The 23,202-nt window shown below is 33.0% G+C and overlaps 1 protein-coding gene across 1 annotated transcript in view; it reads right to left on the minus strand.

The window, feature by feature from the left end:
* Positions 1-21,948, minus strand: part of LOC128238435 (intermembrane lipid transfer protein VPS13D-like) — a 25,434-nt gene extending 3,486 nt beyond the window's left edge. Inside the window, exons 1-20 of the mRNA XM_052954356.1 lie at positions 21,860-21,948; positions 17,719-17,801; positions 15,361-15,482; positions 14,915-14,992; positions 13,912-14,024; positions 12,917-12,994; positions 12,190-12,267; positions 11,513-11,629; positions 10,061-10,186; positions 9,033-9,083; positions 8,347-8,588; positions 7,135-7,303; positions 5,001-5,096; positions 4,345-4,588; positions 3,907-4,059; positions 3,259-3,434; positions 2,689-2,822; positions 1,879-2,000; positions 738-826; positions 231-384 (exon numbers count right to left, since the gene is read on the minus strand). Coding sequence (XP_052810316.1) covers positions 231-384; positions 738-826; positions 1,879-2,000; positions 2,689-2,822; positions 3,259-3,434; positions 3,907-4,059; positions 4,345-4,588; positions 5,001-5,096; positions 7,135-7,303; positions 8,347-8,588; positions 9,033-9,083; positions 10,061-10,186; positions 11,513-11,629; positions 12,190-12,267; positions 12,917-12,994; positions 13,912-14,024; positions 14,915-14,992; positions 15,361-15,482; positions 17,719-17,723 — 2,347 coding nt within the window. The 5' untranslated portion in view covers positions 17,724-17,801; positions 21,860-21,948. The remainder of the gene's footprint in view (positions 1-230; positions 385-737; positions 827-1,878; positions 2,001-2,688; positions 2,823-3,258; positions 3,435-3,906; positions 4,060-4,344; positions 4,589-5,000; positions 5,097-7,134; positions 7,304-8,346; positions 8,589-9,032; positions 9,084-10,060; positions 10,187-11,512; positions 11,630-12,189; positions 12,268-12,916; positions 12,995-13,911; positions 14,025-14,914; positions 14,993-15,360; positions 15,483-17,718; positions 17,802-21,859) is intronic.
* Positions 21,949-23,202: the final 1,254 nt, after the last annotated feature.

Genomic DNA, 23,202 nt, shown 5'->3' on the forward strand with positions numbered 1-23,202 from the left:
GTGGAAATGAGGTTTGACGTACTGACTGACTGATTGACTGACTGACTGACTGACTGACTGACTGACTGACTGACTGACTGACTGACTGACTGACTGACTGACTGACTGACGGACTGACTGACTGACGGACTGACTGACGGACAGGGCAAAAACAATATGTCTCCTCATGAATGGGGGAGACATAATTATGGTAAACTACTTCTAGTACTGTGCCTCATCATCATTATTACCAGTGCTCTCACTCTCTGGTGTGACTTTCCGAGTATTGTAGCAGTTCATATGCCCCAGATCCACAACTATCATGTTTGTGTTGTCATTTGTGAATATTTCAGGTAGAATGATCAATGGAGCCGCTACGTCCAACTCTATTTCCCATCTTTTAACCTGAATAACATATAACAGTATATATAAAGAGTTATTAAGAGCCCTCATTGAGACCAGCATTGGCACCCATCTACCTTCATACTTGAAATGCTTAATACTGTCAAATAATTCTTTTGTTTTGATTAAAACTTCAATTCGACATCAATAATACATATTTCCTAACTTTTTAGTCAAATTCATTATGCTCAAAATCCCCACAGCCAATACAGTTTGCCCTTTCCTGCCCTTGTCCCTCTTTTGCAGCACCCTGTTCCTCTTTTGCAGCACCCCATTTTTTTAAAACCTGCCTAAAACACTCCATAAATGTACATGTTTATTTAGATTTGATTTACCACAATAAAAGTAACGAATACCTTCTTTGATCCTTCAAGTATTTCACTGAAAGTATTCTTGATGTCCTTCTGTGTTTGCCTTTTAAGTGTCTCATACTGACGACGGGCATCTGTATAGAAAGATAACACATCAGTACATGTACGTGTTTTATATGTCATATCACAAAAGGAAATAGCTATTTTCTTAAACAATGAAATTTTTTATTGCATAGAAATGTGTAGAATGAATCTCTTTTATATCTTACATGTTATCATGTACATACATGTACATCTCCATATATATCTCACTTGTACCTCTTGAACCAAAGCAAAACTTAAAACTGGACAATTAGTGAATTACTGTTAGTAAATTAACAGCGGAGCTAGTCAGCAAATACGGACTTCAAACAATCAAAAAAGTATATTTATACTAACAGTAGCTTAAAAAAATTAAAAAAAGTCAGTTAATACTAACTTCAAACAATTAAACAAGTCAGTTTAACTTCTTAGCTAAATTGTGTAGAAAGTTCAAAGCTTCTAGAATCATGCTCAATTCTATTTCCTGGGCAAAAACCAAAAGTGTGATACTGGCGCCCATTTTAAAAAAAAACATGAGAAAGTACTCCTGTTCGGGATCTCACCCACAACATCTTTGATGATAGGCAGACACATGACCACTCTCTCCCTGGATTAGTTAAAACCGAATGACTATTAGGTGTAAGGTTGACACAAATACAGCTAAACCACTCTCATCCTGGTAGCGATCAAACTCACAACCTCTGCAGTGATGGGTAGACACCAATAACACTAGATCACTCTCACCCTGGTTGGGATTGAGCTCACAACCTCTTTGGTGATAGACAGACACTAAAATACCACTCTAATCATAGTGGGAATCAAACCCATGACCACTTGAGGTAGACACTTTTACCGCAAGACCACTCCCACCCTAGTGAGGATCGAACTTACAATTTCTGCAGTAAGAGGCGGACACCAATACAACTAGATGACTCACCCTGTTCGGCATCAAACTTACAACCTCTGAAGTGAGATGCAAACAACAATAACCACTAGACCACTCTACACTCTGAACTGGTAACATAAAACTGCTTTGCAAGTAACATCAACTGTTCAAGCTTATTGAAATATGTGCAGCTGTTTAAAATCGATGTTAATATTTTACCAGAGAGGGTGGGTGCACTTTTCTTGGCCTTGTAGGTATTTCGGGAGGAAAAGACATCTTTCACTTTCATGAAGGCTGGCTTGTTGTAAACAATGTCCAGTGGCTCTGAATAAATTCTGAACCTGTAAGGAAATGTAAATGTTGCAGATTTCGTAATTATAGTTACAGTACATACTATCGGAATTATCAAAATTAAAAAAACGGCCTTCTTTACTGAAATTGGATTTATAGTATATATTAAAACATGGTGCAACAATTATAATTCTTTACTAAGAGTAATATAAGAATTTAATTTCAGCCATATTTTTTTTATTCCTATAATAAAGACATCTTAGAGTATAATACAAAATATTTGTGACTTTCTGACAATAACAGTCTTTGAATTTCATTTGTTTGCACAATTTAAAAAACTTTACCACACATTTTGTCAGTCAATTTTGTAGCTGGATTTCACCCACAAGAAGTTTTCAAAAATCGAATGTGTCACCTTTCTGGAGCACCAATATTTTTTTTTAATTAAAAGTCATCATAACCATGACAATTGACCTACTGACCCATCCGACCATGACCATGCATAGCAGTTATGCAGACTCTATTAAAGTTGTTCAAACGTTATTAATTGGAAAGTTGAGGATGCTGATAAAACAGGACCAAGTTATTCAGTAAAAGTGACTACTTTGCATTAGAGCAACAAAAAAAATGAAACTCACCTACTAGCATTTTTTTTCAGAATTATGTAAAATCCTTTCATGGCACATACTAAAGTAGCTTAGCAGCCTGGCAATTTCATAGTTAAAGCCTGGTTCTTACCTATAGTTTGCACTGGTTCCCAGTGGGTTTTTCTCATACTTGAACTCAAACAGTTTCCTATCTGTCTCCTCATGAACTTCAGTGAAGCCAGCTCCCCTTTGAAACCCGCCGTATCTTATGTTGCCAAATCTCTCCTGAAATTGAGTATGATTATAGATGAAACATTCATGAACAAGGTCGAATGATGTTCAAATGTAGATTGCGCTGTAAAATGATCTACCATACACATGTATCTAGCATCTGATATCTATAAAGCAATTCGGTAATGAAAGTATCCATTTCAAACACTCGTCTGAATATTTACATTAGACTCAGAGTTATGGGCCTTGCTGTACATGTCCATATTGTCGCTTGCAACATGTGTACCAAGTTAAGTCCAAATATGACAACACCTTTGAAGTTTTTTTTCCTTGAAAAACACACATACTATAAATTAAAGAGTTGATTTTATTGATCCAAGTTTTGCTTAATAAAATGACTGAAGAATCTCAATTGTTTGCATCCACCTTAATCTAACAATTCATTAGAGCAACATCGAAATGGAAAATTGATAAAAAAACATAAACAAACCTTTTTCTGACAGCCAATTAAAACTGGGAACAATGTTCCTTCTGTCATCTTGTCCAATAGCTGGAGACCGCCAACACTGAGCCCAAATGTGAGCCCAGAACTACGGGGTCGCGATTCAAACATCATCTTAATGGCCGAACCTTCCAGCTTCATAATGCTGTGGCTTAGCCGGTCTCCTGTTGGTAAAAACGAATACATCTCTGAATGTGATAATGGAGAATATTTATTAAATTTTAATTTCAATTTCTTTGTGTTGAACACAATCCTTTCTTATGACATGTTAGCTTGTTTTATGAAACACATGTTTATGTAATTGATTTGTTTTGTGCTTTATCAATAATTTATTTTTACAGCCTACTCTGTGGAGCAATCAATTTAATTTCTTCTTCATTTCAAGGATATTTTCAAACAGAAATCTATTTAATATGACAACAAAAATAATCCTTATAATTGAAATGCGATATTATGAGCAATCGAAAGACCTAAAATAATATCAAAACTGTTTCAAAGCGGGATGGTGAACAACAGTCCTGTCAGTTGTACTACCCTGCACCTTCAGTAATCTAGTAATATTTTTAGAAAAATATATCTTAATCTAGAATTGCTCCCCACCATCCCTACCCTCTTCACAAGAGATACATTACAAACCTGTTGGAGTTTTATTCGAATTTCCCAGCACTCTCAGTGATCCAGTATTTAGACAAAAGTTTAATTGTGCGAACACAACGTCACGTTTCAAAACTGATCTGTCATCTTCACCACCTCTCAACACATCGTCAATGACAACTTCCAGTTCTTGCTCTGTGTTAAATAGAGTATTTTTTAGGCAAAACAAAATATTCTATTTGAAGCTTGAATTTATCACATAGAAACTTGCTACCAATATGAATGTTAATTTACCAATGTTTCTGTATGTGTTTACATTATAAGCAAACAATAAACTAAAATCGATTGACTTACAAAATTTTTCACCCAGTGCAATAACTCAATAACTGCATGTAGAAATAGAAGAAGATATTGAGTTGTATGATTAATCAATATTGCAAATTAAGTGATAACTTTGAACGTGCATAAAAACATACTCACCGAGCTCAGACTTAGAGATCTTTGGTGGCGGAGGTTCCTTAACGTTATCATCCTGTGACCCTTGAACCAAGACTTTTGAAGTTCCAACATCACTGCTCGCTCGCACTGGAGCCTCAACCTTGCCTCCATACCAGCCACCCCACCCAGGAAACCACCGTTGTAGAATACTTTTTTCCTCTAGGGGTGGAGATGGGGCAACATATTGTGGTTTGGCTTTCGGTTTTTCTGGTTCAGGAGAAGGTGACTAAAAATAATAAAAGATGTCACTGTAATTAAGTAATACCCCCAGCTGTTGACAATGCCTTAGTGAGAGTCATAAAGTGAAAAGAGACTTTGCATGTAATATTGCATAGGCATGGCATCTTTGAAAACTTTTTTTTAAATTGTAAGCATATCTGCAAATGTTTACAACACCTGACATATGCTGCAAATGATTAATCAAACAGTACAATTACATAGTGATCAAAACATGTTTTAATATGATCAACCTACTGTATGCACTGGAAGCAAAACATGATTATTCAATGTTATTGGTAAATTGACACTGCCTTCTTAAATATCTGTAACAAATTCTTTTCATACTAGTATTTCCACGCGTGATTGAGATCTTTTAGAATCTCTGCAAGTATATTATAAATTTTAAATAAATGACAAACCTTTGAAGCTTTGATCCTCAAGTTCCTATAAACAAGCTCCCTCAGTATTTTAAGCTCATCAAAACTAAATTCTTTTTCGATTCTCTCTTGCTTTGCCTGCAAACATTAAAATCTAAAACCTTTAATAGTATTAAAGGGGCACAATATAAGTTGATGCAAAACAAATATTTGAATGCGCTATTATGTTTAACTCATTTGACTTTATTGATTAAAACAAAACAAAAAAACATATAAATTTGTGTACAGATGAAAAATATTAGTTATATTTTGAGGCTTTTTTAACTGGTGAATTTGTGGCCACGTACATATAAATTGAAAAAAGAACATATATAAAGGCCAATATTGTTTTATCCATGCACAAAGCATATGATATTTTGGTTAAAAAATAAATAAAACTTTTATTTGAACAAACAGCCCGAACCAGGAAGGCACTTTTAAATTGTACCGTCCCATTTAAAAAAATTGTTCAAAGTTTGAGAAGCAAAACACGAATAGGAACCTCCTATGATATTTCTCAATATTGCTTTTCTGGTGATGGGTTTTATGTTTAAATGCAATAATATAAATAAATAATAATGTTATAATTGAGAACTAAAACCATTAATACTATGGTATGTTTTGACACTTGGTCATGAACCTCCAGACATTAGTAATACAAACAAGAGGGCCATTATGGCCCTAAATCGCTCACCTGAGTAAAAGAGCTTAAACTTTGTTATCAATATAGCTTGTTTTCAAAGAATATTGAACAAGAGCTGTCACAGTATCTGACGAATGCCCCCGAAAGTGACATTGACCTATGAACAAGTACATGAAAAGTTTATCATGCCATTACGTGTCAAATTCATATGGCAACTTATTTTAAATTGCCTCTGAAAATTTCTTCTAAAGAATAAAGGGTATAATAATTGAATCTATGAACCTTAAAAAGAACAAAAATTACGTCAGACATGACTATGTTGAAGACTTAATAAAATTTAAAATCTATTTCCTAGTTACTAAAAATAGAAAGTAGTGGAATAGCCAACAAAGGGAGACCATATAGCGAGACTTGCTGCCCGTGCTTCAAGAGTAAACTTTACATAACTATCAGATTTTAACAAAATGGTTTTATAATGAACTTGTAACCCACAGGGAGAGGTCAATTTTTTTCCAGGGGCATACTTTGAATAAACATTGTAGATAACCAATCAACAATGTTGCACACCAAATATTTAAGCACTAGGCTTCATAGAATTTGCGACAAAAAGTTTTGTTATTTTTCCTTTAGGTTGCCATGTCAATTTTGAAAGAGCACCAACCAAAGATCATTTTTATGAAGTTTCATTACATTTGTCCTAGGGGTTTAGGAGAAGATGATGATTATAACCAATTGTTGACATTTTCCTTGAGGTTGCCATGGCACTCAGAGTTCTGCATAGAATTCATTTCTTTGAACAATTTTGAAAAAGCACCAACCAAGGATCATTCCTATGAAGTTTCATTAAAATTGTAAAAGGGGTTTAGGAGAAGATAATGATTATGACCAATTGTTAACGTTTTCTTTTAGGTTGCCATGGCAACCAGAGTTCTGCATGGAATTCATTTCTTTGAACAATTTTGAAAAACCACCAACAAAGGATCATTCCTATTAAGTTTCATCAAAATTGTCCAAGGGGTTTAGGAGAAGATGATGATTATAACCAATTGTTGACATTTTCCTTGAGGTTGCCATGGCAACCAGAGTTCTGCATGAAATTCATTTCTTTGAACAATTTTGAGAAAACACCAAACAAGGATAATTCCTATGAACTTTCATTATAATTGTCCAAGCGGTTAAAGAGAAGAAGATGATTTTAATCAATTGTTGACATTTTCCTTTAGGTTGCCATGGCAACCAGAGTTCTGCATTAAATTCATTTCTTTGAAAAGTTTTGAAAAAGCACCAACCAAGGATCATTCCTTTGAAGTTTCATCAAAATTGTCCAAGCGGTTTAGGAGAAGAAGATGATTATAACCAATTGTTGACGCCGGACGACGAACGACGGACCACGGACGACAGACGCCGGACATTGACCGATCACAATAGCTCACTAGCTCACTATTTTCGAGAATTGTAGAAAATGAATAACTGTAATTTCAAAATGATACAAACCTTCATTGTTGCATCAAAAAATTCCTTCTTCATATAAGCAGTATAGAGTTTCACATATAACACGACATCTTTGCATCGTTGAGAGAGGAATGATTTCGTTAGCCGTTTGTTACATTCATGAATCTCCCACAACTTTGCATCAATGGCAAATTTCCACCACACTTTTGCACTGAAATATGTTTTGAAAATTATAAATTTACGACTTTAAAGCTGCACTCTGACAGATTGACCAATTTGGCAATTTTTTTAATTTTTTTTTGTCTCAGAATCAGCTGATTTGGCCATCAATGCTTTCAATTCAGTCATTTTAAGATATATCACAATAGAAAAGATCTTAATGGTTTGGAACACCGCCGAAAAAAATAATCTTGAAGTAATGGTAATGCTTTTAGCCATCAAACATTAATTTTCGAAGGTAAATATTAAGGTATTATTTAATATTATAATAATATTTTATCACCAGTATTATATCACCGTTTTTTGTTTAAAAGTTGTCAAAACGGTCAATCTGTGAGAGTGCAGCTTTAATAAAACTTAATATTAATTGAAAAAGTTGTGTTTTTCATTCATCTATGCCAGAAAAAGAGCTCCAGGGAGATAACACTTGTATGTAGTTTTTGTTTGTTTCATAAGGAAAGGGGCATAATACAACAATAACTTAAGCCAACGCTAGAGTCCTTGTTCTAGCAACATGCGTACCAAATTTCAGTTGAACATCTTTATAGCCAAGTTTTTGCCCAATGTTGATAATGATGAAACTGACAACACCAAGTCTATGACAATACCTTGACTCTTTTTTCTTTGTCAACAGACAAGATATAAATCTGCAACATTTCCTTTAAGAAGTTGCTGATCTTCATAAGATTATGGGAGAGGTGGTGGCATTTTTGGCAATTTCTAAAATATTTTTTTAAGCATTTTATTGGATAGGTAGGGTGAAGGGAAAACCATTCACAGCCATGAGTAGTATACGAATAGCTGCAGGAGGCTCATTATTTTTTTTAATGTGTCTCACAACTTCTATACCCACAATTGATTAATTTACATTTGTCAAAATTAACACTTCCGGGCTTGCTCAAATTATGAATTTTAAATAGCAGGGTCTGTTTAAAAATTTGATGACAAGCAATCCCTAAGAATTTGGGCTTGATCATCCATAAGTCTACTTTCGATGACTGAATTAACATTTAATTATTTCAATTTTACACTCACTTTTTATGCAGCTGACACTGCGGTCTCCATTTCCTGTAGTGCTTACTCTGCTCATATTTATCAAACTCCCGTAGAAGCAACACAATGCTTCGATACTGGTCTTCGCTCACAGAGAAGGCCATGTTTTCCAGTGTAAAGTCGATGGCATTGCGAGGTGAGGCAAGGTTCCGCAAGGGTAGGGCAGTTGTGTGGCGTTTGATCTTGGCACTGGCTGATACCGGTGAAAGGATATATTCATGGTCCTGGAAAGCATAAAATGTTGTTGTTTTTCCATATTTTACCCCAAACAAGAGCATTATAATTCTCACAAATTGTATTAAAAGGTCATTTTCAGCTTTTAAAGTATTAGTAAATTGTCTTGAATCAAATAATGAAATATTGCATTTTGTTCTAAAATCAAACTTAAGTATCATTTATTTCAATTTTCATATTATTCATCATAACCCAGTATACATAAGACTGCTTGTCACAAGTTGTTCATTTAATATACGGTAATATAATAAATATAACATTTCAGTTGTTCTATAAGAAAACTTTTTTTAACCTTTACAATGTAGAAGATTGTTCTAATATAATTTACTGCATTTGAGAAAAACATACTTATGTTCTCAAATATCTTTGGCAGTAATAGTTTTTTTCCAATACAAATTTTCTGTTGAGTAAAATCTTAGTTCAACTCAGCCTACCTTGAACTGCTTAGTTATGGAAGAAATGTACATCTCTCTCTGAAGGGAATCCTGGAATATATATAAGAACAATTATTACATTTACATGAATCATATAATGCACCCATATACATGAAGTTAAACATATCGAGTCTGAGATTGAGACCCAACAATTAAAACTTAAAATCTTTATTTAACTGTAAATTTTCTATGAGAAGAGTATAATGGTGAAAAAATCTTTGTTCAAATACATTATGAAAAAAATGTTTTAAGGATTCACACCCTCAAACAGGCTAGTTCTTTAATACCTCCATTAACCTTAATGCTAAATTTGATGCCCTGTGAACCCCATCATTGATACCCTGATAAGACTTCTGCGCTATCATGTATGATGTGTAATGGAAAAAGTACCAAGGCTACCAAAGATATGTGACCCGATGTAATTTTGGTATCATTTGGTATTTGCTGGCCAATATTTTTAGGGCATGGTGTCAGAGCCCTTTGTTAAGGGAAAAATAGCATCATTTTGGCTAAAAGGGGAAAAATCAACATAATCAATTTGTTGTCAAACCTTTAACTTGCTTGTTATATTTTTTCAGTGCTCTCATATATTTTCCTTTCCATAAATAAATGATACCAACTCAAATGGGATCACAAGGCATCTAAAATTCTATATTAGTGGGTTGAGTACCTTAAAGTATTCTGTAAATTTGCTTGCCATTACATTGACAAAAGTAAAACTATCACAAACTTGTTGAAAAATGTTTTTGTGGTTAGGGTAAGAATAGGGTTTATAGCTTCTTTTTTTTGGTTTTTCTTATCAGGCATAATGTAAGAGCGCTATTGTCATCATTGGGTAATGGTGTTTATGTAACAATACAAGTATTTTTCAGTATAAAGTTTTTCATTGTCTATGTAAAATCACACACACATTACAAATAACCAAAAAACTATAAAAACGGTAGGGTTGGCCCCTTTTCGAAGAATGGTCCGGGACCTCAAAGCAGAAAAATCTTGTTTAGGCCTTTTAATAATAAAATAATACATACCGCCATCTTATCCCTAGGTAGGTCTCCCACCAGTGTTGTATTTGTGTCAACGTAGATGGAGAAGTCCCGCAGATCCACCAATTTATGCATTAGATCGACCACACTGCGACTTACAAACTTCGGTGTCTGAAAATACATTTAGGTAGTATTTGAAGGAGTATTTCACTTCAAAGTATTGTCATTGTGTCAACATAGATTATGATGTCCCGTAGATCCAGCAATTTGTTAAAAAGATCTACCACACTGCGAACTTTGGCATCTGAAAACAAGGGTGTCGATTGGTCAGAACTTGGTTAAAATTATTAGCGTGATTGATGAGATCAATGTTTACTTTTAATGGTGAAATATTTGATGATGTGCTTATAATTTTAAATAAAACAAGTCCATCTTAAACAGGTTCAAATTTTGTTTAGATATACTGATAATAGTAAGTGTGTCCATTAAACTTCCAGATAAATAAAGACTTCATAGATAATAACCATGACATAAAAAACGTTTTACTTTAACAAAGTTCGGAACAATCAGTCCACTGTGTGAAAGAAGAAAAAGCCACTTGATATTTTGTTTTCATGTTGACAGAGGGTATACCAGAGACTAAACAATGATTTTACAGACCCCATGACAGAATCATGTAGATATATAGCTTTTCTGCATCCAAAATCACACTATGGAACATGTTGGACTAGAAGGATTTTTACTTTCTGATCCTGGAAAGTGGTTGTATATGACAGTACATTGTAATTTATTACTTAAACTTAATGACAGCAGGGCTAGCAGATATTTCTATGGATGCTGTTTTAGTAAGGCCCATCTTCCTTATGAGCGAGGTTGATGTGACTTGACATTATGTCAAATAAATATAAAAAATGGTTCAAAACTGTAAGTATGCAATAATCTGTCAAACAAATTGGAACAGCGGGGCGAAGTAAAATGGCAGCAGGGTGCTGGAAAAGGATAGCAGGGCTCTCCCCCCAGCTATTTAGTTTTAGCTTGAGCACTGATGTGGCACCAAAAGTTTCTATTCGTGGCTTCCATTAAAATCTGAAACTGGAGATATGAACTTCCTTACCATCAACATTTGAAGTCTTTCACAGAAATGTGGAAGTTTTAGTCCCTCGATTTCTAGAGCGGCTGATGATTGAGACAAAAATTGACATGTCAACACTACTTCCGGATGCGGATAATGTGAATTTTATACGTGTTTAATTGAAGTTATTTATCAATGATATATACGCAAAAACTGATTGAAAGACAAACAATAAAAAAGTTGTCAAAACGGTCAATCTGTGAGCTTAAAATCAAATATTTCTATAAACCTTCATTACCCATGAATTGTTTGGACTATATGCCGCGAAGGCTTTAATTACAATGCCCAATGCAAACAGACAGTGGTAGGTTGTTATGTTGTCTTAATATTGTTTAACTACAGGTATTTCAATAAACCTTCCTTACCCATGAGTCATCTGTACTCTGTGCCGTCAATGATTTGATGACAATTCCACACGCAAATGGACAGGAGGGATTCGTTATTGCATCCTCATAGCGCAGATGGACGTCACTAACATTGAGCTAAAATATTGCAACAGGTTAGTAAAGTTCAAATTCAACAAGAAAAGAAACCCTCAAACAACAGCACTACTTGGAAAATATGTATATACATATGACAGCTAGCACTGGCTAAACATGTTCCTATTGTCATTATTGTGAGCTTCTGTACAAAATTTCATGTGCATCCGTTGCAAAAGAAAAATCAAAGTTACACAGTTACCGGTCTGAAATGGACTCGAGAAAAAAATCAAAAACCTAATACAAAATATAGGACATAGGCAAATTGTCCCCAACATTCTGGGGTAAAAAAGTGCGTTCTATACATAGTATAATACGGTATTGCCCAAACTTAAGCTTTCTGCATGGCAAAGTGAAAAACAACACCAATTAAAAGGCAATGTAAATACCACTAGCAAAATAAACAAACTCAAAATAAAAATGTCAAATAAGTTAAGTTTACACACAATACTTACACAAGCTTACATTTGTAAGCTTTACATGTATCTTTTCGGAATGAGTAATGTTATGATTATTATACACTCAAAATAAGGCATTCCTACTTTAATTCCAAGTTGTCCTACCTGCAAGTTCTCCAGTATGTTTGCCAGTACAGATGTACCGTATGAAAACCAAGACGTCCCAGTGTAGGTCTTCTGAATCTAAAATTGTTATGATATACAGTAGTTGTAAAATAGTATGCTCTTTAACAGTTAAGACATTCTGTTAGTATTATAAGTGTTAATCGTCTTGCCTCTTCTAATGGTATCGTCGAATGGATTAAACAATAGAAAAGCCTGTGATGAAGACAGCAATCAAATATCCTTAAGGTCATTATTATGTTGGTTATTTAGCAGTTTGCACATGCACAACACTGGCAGGTATAGAGACATTCACACTATGTAACTTATTACTCTGTTTTACTTTGCTAAACAATTCATTCGCCATATTAATCGCAAAAATATAATTAGCTGTAAGAATTGAATCCACATTTATTTACCTAACCTTATGATTAAGGCTACACATGGCAAGGATTGTATGTTTTGTAAGGATGAGAAAGATGACCATTATTTGCCAGTTTAACCGATGCACAAGTGACACAAAGTATTGGGCCCTAGACAAACAATGACCAAACCACAAATCAAAATGCCTCGCCTTTGATACACTTTAAAACTACTATAGATACAACTCCTAAAACAACAAAAAAGCCAATATTTCTAAGGACTGAAATGTTAAATGAGTCTATAATATCGTAACCTGACTTGGTTCTTGTAAACAATTATAATCAGTGTTTAAAGGTGTCCAACCCACCTGCATTTTGTCTTCTAAGGCTTTTAACATTTGAGTTTTCCTTGCATCAGTCGCTGCTTTTTCTTTTTCTTCATCATACTGAAATATTTGTTTCCTTGAACAAGCCTGAATACTATATGTTCCTACAATAATGAGATTATGGCACACAAACCTGAGTATTTGATCATATCTTAGCAAAACATTCAAAAAGGAAGGATTTAGTTGGTCAATAAAAAAGAATATGCAGAAATAACACCATGTAAAAAATAGTATATCTCTGAATCACTTGTGTCACTGTCCGCCCCTTTTTTGTACGTAATATTCCAATGTTTCAGGTAGGCATATGTAACACAATACGTATGCAACTGTTATGGAGGTTTTTCATATGCATAAGTCAATGCCGCAAAAACTCATATTCTGTAAAGTATTAACCCATAACTCTTCACTAAAATATATTAAATCTAATGCAAACAATGTCAACTTTTGGAACATTTTAATACCACTTTAACCACAAACAGCAGTATGAAATTGATATTAAAACACAATAAAGGCCAGGTTGAGAACGTATCCATTAACTACTCGAAAATGAGCTATTGATCTATAAATACCAGTTATTAAAAAATGGCTACCAAGCTTCAGAAATATTCAGAATTACAGCATGAATGTACCGGTCCCCTGATGGGGTAAAATCTTGTATCATGAATAGCCACCCACTTGCAATAAATCATGCCTAGCAGCGCAATATATTAACAAACAACTATTTTATAAGCCTGAGCATAACGGTATTAATTTCAATCTCTAACATGATCCTTCAGAATCACGCATTCTTCAACAAATTGTTAAGTGAGTTCTCCTTACTGAATTATGTTATGCTTTGGAAAAAATAGTGGGCACTGTGGGCTACAGCCTTTACCTGAAAGCCCTGAGAAACAAACACAGAATGTGTTGGGAAAAGTTTCAGAATGATCCTTCATTATATGGATAAAACTCAGCAACCCCAAATAATTGATACCCACCTTGTACTCTATAAGTGGTCCGGCCACAAGGTAGAGGCGTTCTATGGAAATCACCCACGGTTCACTGTGCATGCGTCGAACAGGAATCTGTAGTTTGATCTTGCCGATAAACCCTGAAACAGAGATTATTATCATTTTTATTATATGTTTTTCTATGGTTTATAGAGATTTCTCAGTAAAATAAAAAGTTCCAAACAATGAAATAACATTTCAATGTTTTCACTGATTCGAAATTTTAGCCCTCTTTCAATACCAAATCAAAAGTCTGCTTCCATAGGGCTGGGACACGGTCACACCAATTGAACTACGCCATTTCTGAAATGACGTTACATATACTTTGGCACGTTTTTTACCAATCAATAATAAACTATTAAATCTTTTTAAGGCATAAAATAAAAGAAACAATTGTTTGTTTCTTTTTAAAATTGCGATATACTTCACCTCTTGAACACCAAAATAAAATATTTCACCAGGTGTATAATTATAATATGTCCAATATACTTATAAACTCAAGAAAATGTCCGAATCCTGAGTAGATGATAATGTTCTATAGAAATCCCCCAGGGTTTACTACATGCATAACTTCGGACAGGAATCTGATAAACCATAAACCATTAAACAACCGTCAGCTAAGAAGTTTATGAAATATAGTTATATTGTTTCTAGTTTAAATTCATGTTAATTTAAATGCAAACCTAATATAAAAATGGAAATGAATATATGACATATTTACTTCTTTGCACAAAGCAGAAGTGAACAATATTCTGCCATGCATGATTTTAACTACAATTAACTATCAGATTTGTTAAAATGAAACAAAATATTTATCGACTCATTTTACTAGTGTACATGTAAAATCATGTGACTAACCAACTACCATTTACTGTACTTATTATTCACTTATTATCGAAATTTGAACTGGTCCAATTGCCTTTTAACCCGTCCACTTTGGACAGCAGTCGGTTCATATTGACAATACTGAATGTTCTTGCAAGCAACTCACCAGATTTGACTTGAAGTGGAAGTCCAAGTTTACTGAGAGCATTTGTTTTGAGAAGCAAGTTTTCTAATTCAACAGCACCTGTTAAAATATTATAAACATTTGTAAAAGTTAGTCAAAAGACACAGAAATTAAACAGAAGAGTCTTGAGAGTTGTATTCTATCATATTTTTTCTTAAATAAAAACCCATTGCCTTTGCAGTATTTTTCAGTTATCAAAATAAACCCTTTGGATTCACAAGTCAGAACCTGCCTTTACAAAATATGTGGTGTTATAGTGCCTGTTTTAATTCTAAGTTTTGAACCAGCCCGGAAAGTGTTTAACCAAGCCAGTGTAAGGATTGCATGCTTGTTTGTATTCATATTTCTATGTAAAACAAGGGCCCTTTTGTAACATGAACCTACTACCTTTTTTATTAATGAAACAAAAAAATGTAAATGTAGCATACCTGACAACAGAGCAATAGAGAGCTGGTCTGTGTTTAGGTTTTCCACATACTCCCCAACATAGGTGTTCAACACCCACGCCGCAAGGCCTTCTAATATGCCTGCTTTACTCTCAAATCTGCGTCTGAAAATGTTATAGTAATTTGTTCCTTGCTCTTACTTTTCAGAAAATTATGAATCAATTATTGGAATTGATATTTTTTAAGGGATTGAAACATTTAAAACAATTAGTACTCTAAAGGGACACTCTAAGGTTAGTAACAACTAGATTATCATGATATACTGGTGTATAGAGTTTTCAACCAAAATGATATTGTACATCATAAAAACAATGTACTGGTTTTTGATGATAAATATTTGGTATTTTCAATGTTTGCTGGATCAAAAAAATTAGCTGAATATATTAATAATTTAAATCTTATTTCCTGGTCATGCTGACACATTTGGATCTATTCATCTTTATGAGTAAATAAATATTTATTCAGTGTTAATGAACCAAATGTAAAGAACACGGATGGCTTAATTTAAAGAAATAATGAATCTGAAAAGAAAAGAGTATAAAGTGAAATATGGGAAAACTTTCGACTATGGTATAACTTTAAATAAAACATATTGTCAAAATTAAGTATTGCTGTCTACAAAATTTGCATTACAATAAAAATAAAAACATAACCCCCCCCCCCCCCATTCCCATAGGCATGAGGCTTTGTCATCTATTGATTGGCCTCAGTCTCCAGGTCATGTTGGTATTGGGTTCGAGGTTAAATTTAAAACAGTTATTCACTGGATCACGGAGCCAACTTTGATATTGTTATGGATGCATGTATTAAAATGAAGCTGCAGCCTATGTATGGTAATGATATTTAATGTCATCATATATCACATAGGTTTTGCGAGTCATTTTTGTCATTTTACAAGTAAGAAGTACCATTTGCCAAAATATATGTGGTTGGATAAAAACTAGCAGTCAAGTTGACTGAGTCAGTTATTGAGCCTTGCTAGTGGTCAGAAGGTCAGACGTTAATGAACTACGGTGGAAACACTTTCTTCCACGAAAGGTTTACTTTATTGGTGTGAGCTGTGTCAGAAGTAAAACGAAAGTCAGCGCCTTTAATTGTTTGGCCTCAAGGTGAATGGTAGCCACAATAATGCGCGTATAGGGAACATTTTTTAACATTTGGATATATATTGTGTTCCCTGTAACGCCACAAGTCGATTTATTTATACCAATGTAAAATAAAATATTCGACTATTATTCTACAAATACAGTGAATTGTTAAAAGAACAGATAAAAAGGACACATAAATAATATACTGGTTAATACCTTTTACTTATTACTTTAGTTTTCCTTATGTGAAAAGAGCGCGAATTGTATGTGCAATACAACTATTAATGGTTTTGTACTGTTGTTTTATTATTAAAAACAATCACACAAATAACCAGAAAGTTATGGTTTAGACAACGCTGTAAGTGATGGGCAGAGGAACGGACAGAGCTATTACTATATAATACTTTTCAGGGATAAAGAATTACAATGGAAACCACAGCAACAAGCGCAGTGGATAAAAAGTAAACGATTTTCCTGTTGAGAGGAAAAATGTTAAATGCCTAGTTCACACTTAACGACAGACACTCAATGAGATACCGAAAAGATACATTGAAGAGATCATCAATGTTTGGGTGACCGCCTTGGAACGGGCAGCAAAATAGTTGTGTTGAGTACGTACTAGTTTATGATTACTCAGTCTCGCCATTGCTACACCCATTTTTAATGATAGCACAACATATACGCCTAATGTATCCTAACGTAAATGCTTACATGATTCAATTGAGCTTCCGCTTTATCCAGAGTTTCAACAAGACATTCGATTTAATATATGCTTATCAAACTTTTAATAGCTTCCTTTAGGGACGAGTTTAGCTAATGTATCAATTGGTAATTATAATCAAAGGTTTCGGGTACTAAAGACATATGCTCATAACCATATATCCGTGCATAACGGGACGACACACATAGGAATACTAACTTTATATCAGATTTATAGATACAAGTTCCGTTATATAGATATGTTTCTGCCTTTTAAAACACTTAAAACATTTTTCTAATAAAGTGATACAAATAACATTCAGATCATGAATAAGAATAACTTCGTGTCAAAAAATCAAATAGAATAGTTTCCCACGTATATGTTTCTCATTTAGGCCGAATTATAAAAAAATGATAAGATATAGGCATGCATCTCAACATTAAGTAAATAAAAAGGTGTCAATGGTTGAAACTTATATAACACAATCTTCATCATACTATGAACCCAAAAGGGATGTTTCTAGATTCCCTCACCGTTTACTGTAGGCCTCACCTCATAGTAGGGCTTGCAGCACTTCTCGTCGATGGCAGATTCTTTTGATTGAAGCTTCTTTCCAGGTACCTTCATTTCATATACTGTGTAAAGAGAATTATTAAATTTAGAAATGTTAATTATAGAATCAAGACTAGCAATAAATAACTCATGTTCTATGTTCTATCTAAAATTGCGACATAACACGAATTACACGTATAGGCTAGAATACAATAATTCCAAATAATGACTTTTTTATATAGCACCAGTTTTTAAATTTGATTGAAGGGTTATTAATGAACTTCCAATGTGTTGTTGCAGTAAGCTCAAATGATGGTACGGTCATTGTTTAATAAAAAATGAACATATTGAATAAGTACTGGTAGTTGATGGTTTTATTATTAAAGCGGTGGAATGTTCGATGGTTTGTGAAATGTTTCAAAAGCAGTATTTCTAAAGCGCATTCCGTGCTCTGTTCTTCATTGATATCATGCAATACAGTATAATTTAAAGAACATCCATGAGTATTTCGGAATAATTTTGTAGTTTGTTTTTAAATTTACAGTAACGGTTTGCTCGTATGTGCGATATGAAAAGGTATCAGATATTTTTAAATTTTCAACACTCTGAACTTATCCTCAGACTGTTTAAGGTTTAATTATTTTTCTCCGTTGAAAAAAGCATGTTATCAATGGCTACCATCAAGTCATACGGATTTTACAAAACAAATAAGGTCTGATCAGTTTATACTAATTTCTTTTATCTCGATTGTGATTAAAACTGATAACTTATAGAATCACTCTGTACTCCGTTTCTTGGGTATAAACCATTGCTGGTTTCTAATTTTAAAAAGCCGTGGCAAAGTACTGCTAGTGGTGATTGAGCCCATTATCATTTGGGTGAGGGAAGCACCTCCTAAACCACTACACCACTCTCACCCATTAAGATCTGACTGACATTAATAGTTCTTGTATATTACACATATATTATACACAATACACAAAATTAGCTGTTATAGCACAGCATGCCAAATGCGTCTCGCCTAACATGGCGCCACTTCTAAATTATTTTACTGTATGATTTATTAAAACAAAATTAAAATCATTCTGACATTTTCGTAATAAAATAATAATAATAAATATAATTTATTATTATTAAATTATAATTATTTAAAGTTACCTGTTTTATGTTGTGATAATGATTTGCTAATATAAGCTTTAAACTATCTACGTTCCCATTTTGAAATTTTATTCTAACAATGTATAACCTATTTACTACATAATGGCGAACTGACAAAAAACACTATGCGAAAAATCAATTTAAGGCTCAGTGGCAATTCCCCTCTTACATTTTGATGACGATCAAATATTAATTTAAAATCATTCAATATTACTCTCTTATAATCTGTATACGTCTTGTAATAGTATAGCATGTGTTGCGACGATGAGTTGAAACATGATAAAGAGAAAAATTCCAGGGGGGATTTAAAATTTAAGAAAAACTTCACCTACCTGGCAGAAGTTGGAACCTGAATCGGTACTTTTTCTTCAAAATTCGCCATTTTGATTGCCATTAAACATTTTTATCACTTTATGCTTGCATAAAACAAATTACGCCCCCCCCCCCCCTTAAATTACAGTGGTGATAACGAAAGTAGCATTACTTGTAATTCTGTATCATGAAACATTCTATTTACGATCAATTTGCAAAATCATTTGTATATACATGTTTATACATATATAAAGACATGCTAGACTCTTATTATACATCAATTATCAAAAATACAATAACAAGCCTCTGCAATTCCATTCTGTCATTATCCCACTTTAAAGCATGGAAAATAAGAGCCCAGTTAAGCATGCATAATAACCTGGTATTGTATACTGCACACTGTTCAGGATCAATACACGTTTTATACAATTCATTTGTAAGAGCCTCACAATATGAAATTTAAATCTCTAAATACCAATATTTTAGTTGTAATATATTAAATAAAAAATCATGACATTCAAAGGACTCATTTACAGAGTTTTTGTTTGTAACGTTATGCGAAATTGTACTTTTTCTTACTTTTATAAACAAACACTAACAGTTATAAGCAGATACTCGTATTCACATTTTTTTTTTAAATCGAAGTCTATAATTATTTTATTTGCGATATAATTTAAAACTTTTGGGGCAAATAAAGCAATTAATGTCACAAGTTAACATACTTATGTACAGTAGAGATCTTGTTAGAATTGGAAATAAGCATTATCTTTGAAATAAGCATTTGGTTTACATTTTACACGAATTTGATTAGTTTGAGGTCAGCCTCGTTAGACGTTCTGATGCTGTTCCATTCACGACATCGCTGTTGATCTTAAGGGTGTATATTGATCCACAATTGTTAAATAGGATAATTGTATACTCATGTGCGTGTTAAATATAAAGTAACTATTGTTTATATGGACTTTACCAAGAAATACTATAAAATAACTAAGTTAGTTTGCATTTCATAAACATATATTAATATTTTCATGACTTTTAGGCAAAAAGGGTTAACGGAATGTTCCGAAGTCATCGTGACGTTTCCATAACATAAGCCGTACTTGCATTTTACCCAGTGTTATCCAAAAACATGCTACCAAAGGCTATCGTCAAAAAGTGATGTTTCAATGATGTTAACAACCATGTTAACAAAACATCTGTCGAAAATGTAGTTGACATTTACGCCTGTCTTTTTTAATTGTTTAGGCAACATGAAAAAATGGAGTTATTTATATAAATTTATTTTACAGATTCTGTATACAAAATGAGATTTTTTGAACTTTCCACAAGGAAAATAAACGTTGATAGATATGAACATATTTTTTGAAAGTTTCTATGAAATCTGTCTCCATATACATTCTTATAAAGAGGATCTAAGAGATATGTATACAATCAAATTCAATGTTTATGCTTATCAAAGTTCATTTTACACAAAATGCATTTCTTATACGATATATACTTTATCCACCAAAAATGATGAGATGTTTGTCAAATTTGCATGATTTCATTGTATAATACTGACGTTATCATCTCCATAAAACCATCATGTAGATCGATGTCGCATTGTCTTCTATCGTTTCCTAGTGCACTGATATTATAATGAAAGAGCGTATAACGACTGAATTCAAATAAAAGTTTTTTATTCAAATATTGGTATTTTCATATTGAATAGGCATACTTGTAATATAATTACAAGCTAGCAGTGCTTAAAAATCCTTCTTATCAGTTCTTTCATGCGGAACATCGCACAAAGACAGGAGACAATACTTGATATTACTATTCCTTGGCAATGCGTGGTTTTAGTATTTAAGAAAGTATCACCCCCGCTACCAAAGTTTTCACAAACAATGAAATTTAAATTCTGTACAAAAAATTTCATTGCTTCGTAAAAGAATTCATAACAGTTTTATAATAGTGAATACTATCTTAGAATTACTATCATCCTCGCTTTTTTTACTAAATATGGAATAATGACGAGTTCAGCAAAATGTTTTTTATGAGGTCAACATTTTGTTTCATTTACTGAGAAGGTCGTTTTTCTCAAGATTTCCGATACATTTCTTTCAGTAAATCAGCAGTGAGCTGTTATTGATTTAAATCAAGCAAAGCGATAGGAATGAAGAGTGGCTGGCCCAATTAACAGGTAGTTTACTTAATAAATTGTTAACCAATTAAAACGTTCACGATTGTTAGTTTGTATGTACTTATTTACATAACCAATTACCTTTGTAAGAACATACTAACAACATTTAACCATTGCATAGTTACTGTAAACACCACATACATGAAGTAATGTTCGTTAAGCAATTCCGATGTTTGTTTAGATATTTTAATTGTGAATTACACATAAGAAGCTTTATTAGTTATTTTAAAACATGCTCTATGATGACTACCAAAGATGACATTTTGGAAGCTCTTTCTTACAATGTTTAATATATTTACTATATAAAGGGTAACTAACGAACACACCAATCGAATAAACGATTAAAATGTGTGGCTAGTATCCGCTTATATTTTTGATGATTACCAACGCTTAATATTAAGTTAAAATCATAAATTCATTGATTTAAAACAAATATATATAGAGCTAGACATTTGTAAGTCATACATTAATACCACTTAAATAACAAACCTGTCTATGGAAATCCACACACAATAGTGTAGTTGATCAATCTCCTAATAAAAGTCAAGGTGAAGTAACAGCTAAAGCCTGACACTGCACATGATCAATATACGTTTTATATATTCCATTTGTGAGACCGACGAAATATCGAATTACTATCTAATTATATATAGATCTGAGTTATTATGGGTTGAATATTTGTTTATGATCTTTAATGTGACTTACTCACTGAATTACGTTAAATGTATAACGATATGTGCAAACTTTGTTAATTTTACTTGCTTCTATGAACAAACACCCAATCAGTAACAAGAATACACTCATTTAAACAGACATTTTAAATCAAAGTCTATACTGATTTAAGTTTCGATAATGTTAAAAACTGTGTTTGGCAAATGAGAGCACTTAGGTAACATTTAAACATGCTCATGTACAGTAAAGATGCATTGTCATTGAAACTGGCATTTTTTGTTCCTTCAAACGACGATTGCACTGAGGAAGACCCTTGATATATTAGGTGCACATATTTGTGGGTCATGACATTCGAGGTTTACCCCATTACATATAGCTCAATATCATGCAGAGCAGTTGTAACAGTGGATACAATTATGTATTTCGTAGAGAGTGTGTTATTAATAACTGACCAATAGAGTGACTGAAATCAATGATGTATGACCATAATCTTAACTTAAGATGAATATTGAATATGGAATACCAGTCCAGACCGTCAACAATTGTATGAAGTATTGAGTCAATTGGATGAACGGTGAAGGATAGTGAACATTCTAACTTTCTAATAGTCGAGCTAAAAATGCTACTAGTTATGTTACATTTTAAAGGTACAAAATGGTAAATTTTCATCAAGAGGCGTTTTGAAAAGAAATCCTGTAATTTAAAAAAAACAATAACCTTGCTTTATAATCATGGATTTTTTTGTTTCATTACCCCCCTTAATATATCATGTCATAAAAAGCGTCATTATTGAGTAATACAAAAATGTAATCAATATATATATAAGAATGATGGATGGTGAAAATTTTACTATGATTAAAAACAGAAATTATCGTCATGTTCATATCTAAACAGCACGAATACATCTCTGTATCATACTAATGGATGGCTAACATTAGATGAAATTATATTGTTCCTTGGTACAAAATCTATTTAACGGTATACTGGGCAGTTGCCTAATTCCGGATCAATTTTGAAGTTTTCTTAATATATTGTCATAATTACTGAACATAAGTGCATGAAATTTTAATAGAAAAATGCTGGGTACTATATCAACCAAAATGGAAAAAGAATAAAAGAAAAAACAATTTACTATAATATAATATTCAGTACGAAATAAG

This window comes from Mya arenaria, chromosome 6 (assembly GCF_026914265.1).
Source record: "Mya arenaria isolate MELC-2E11 chromosome 6, ASM2691426v1".
Classification (NCBI taxonomy): domain Eukaryota; kingdom Metazoa; phylum Mollusca; class Bivalvia; order Myida; family Myidae; genus Mya; species Mya arenaria.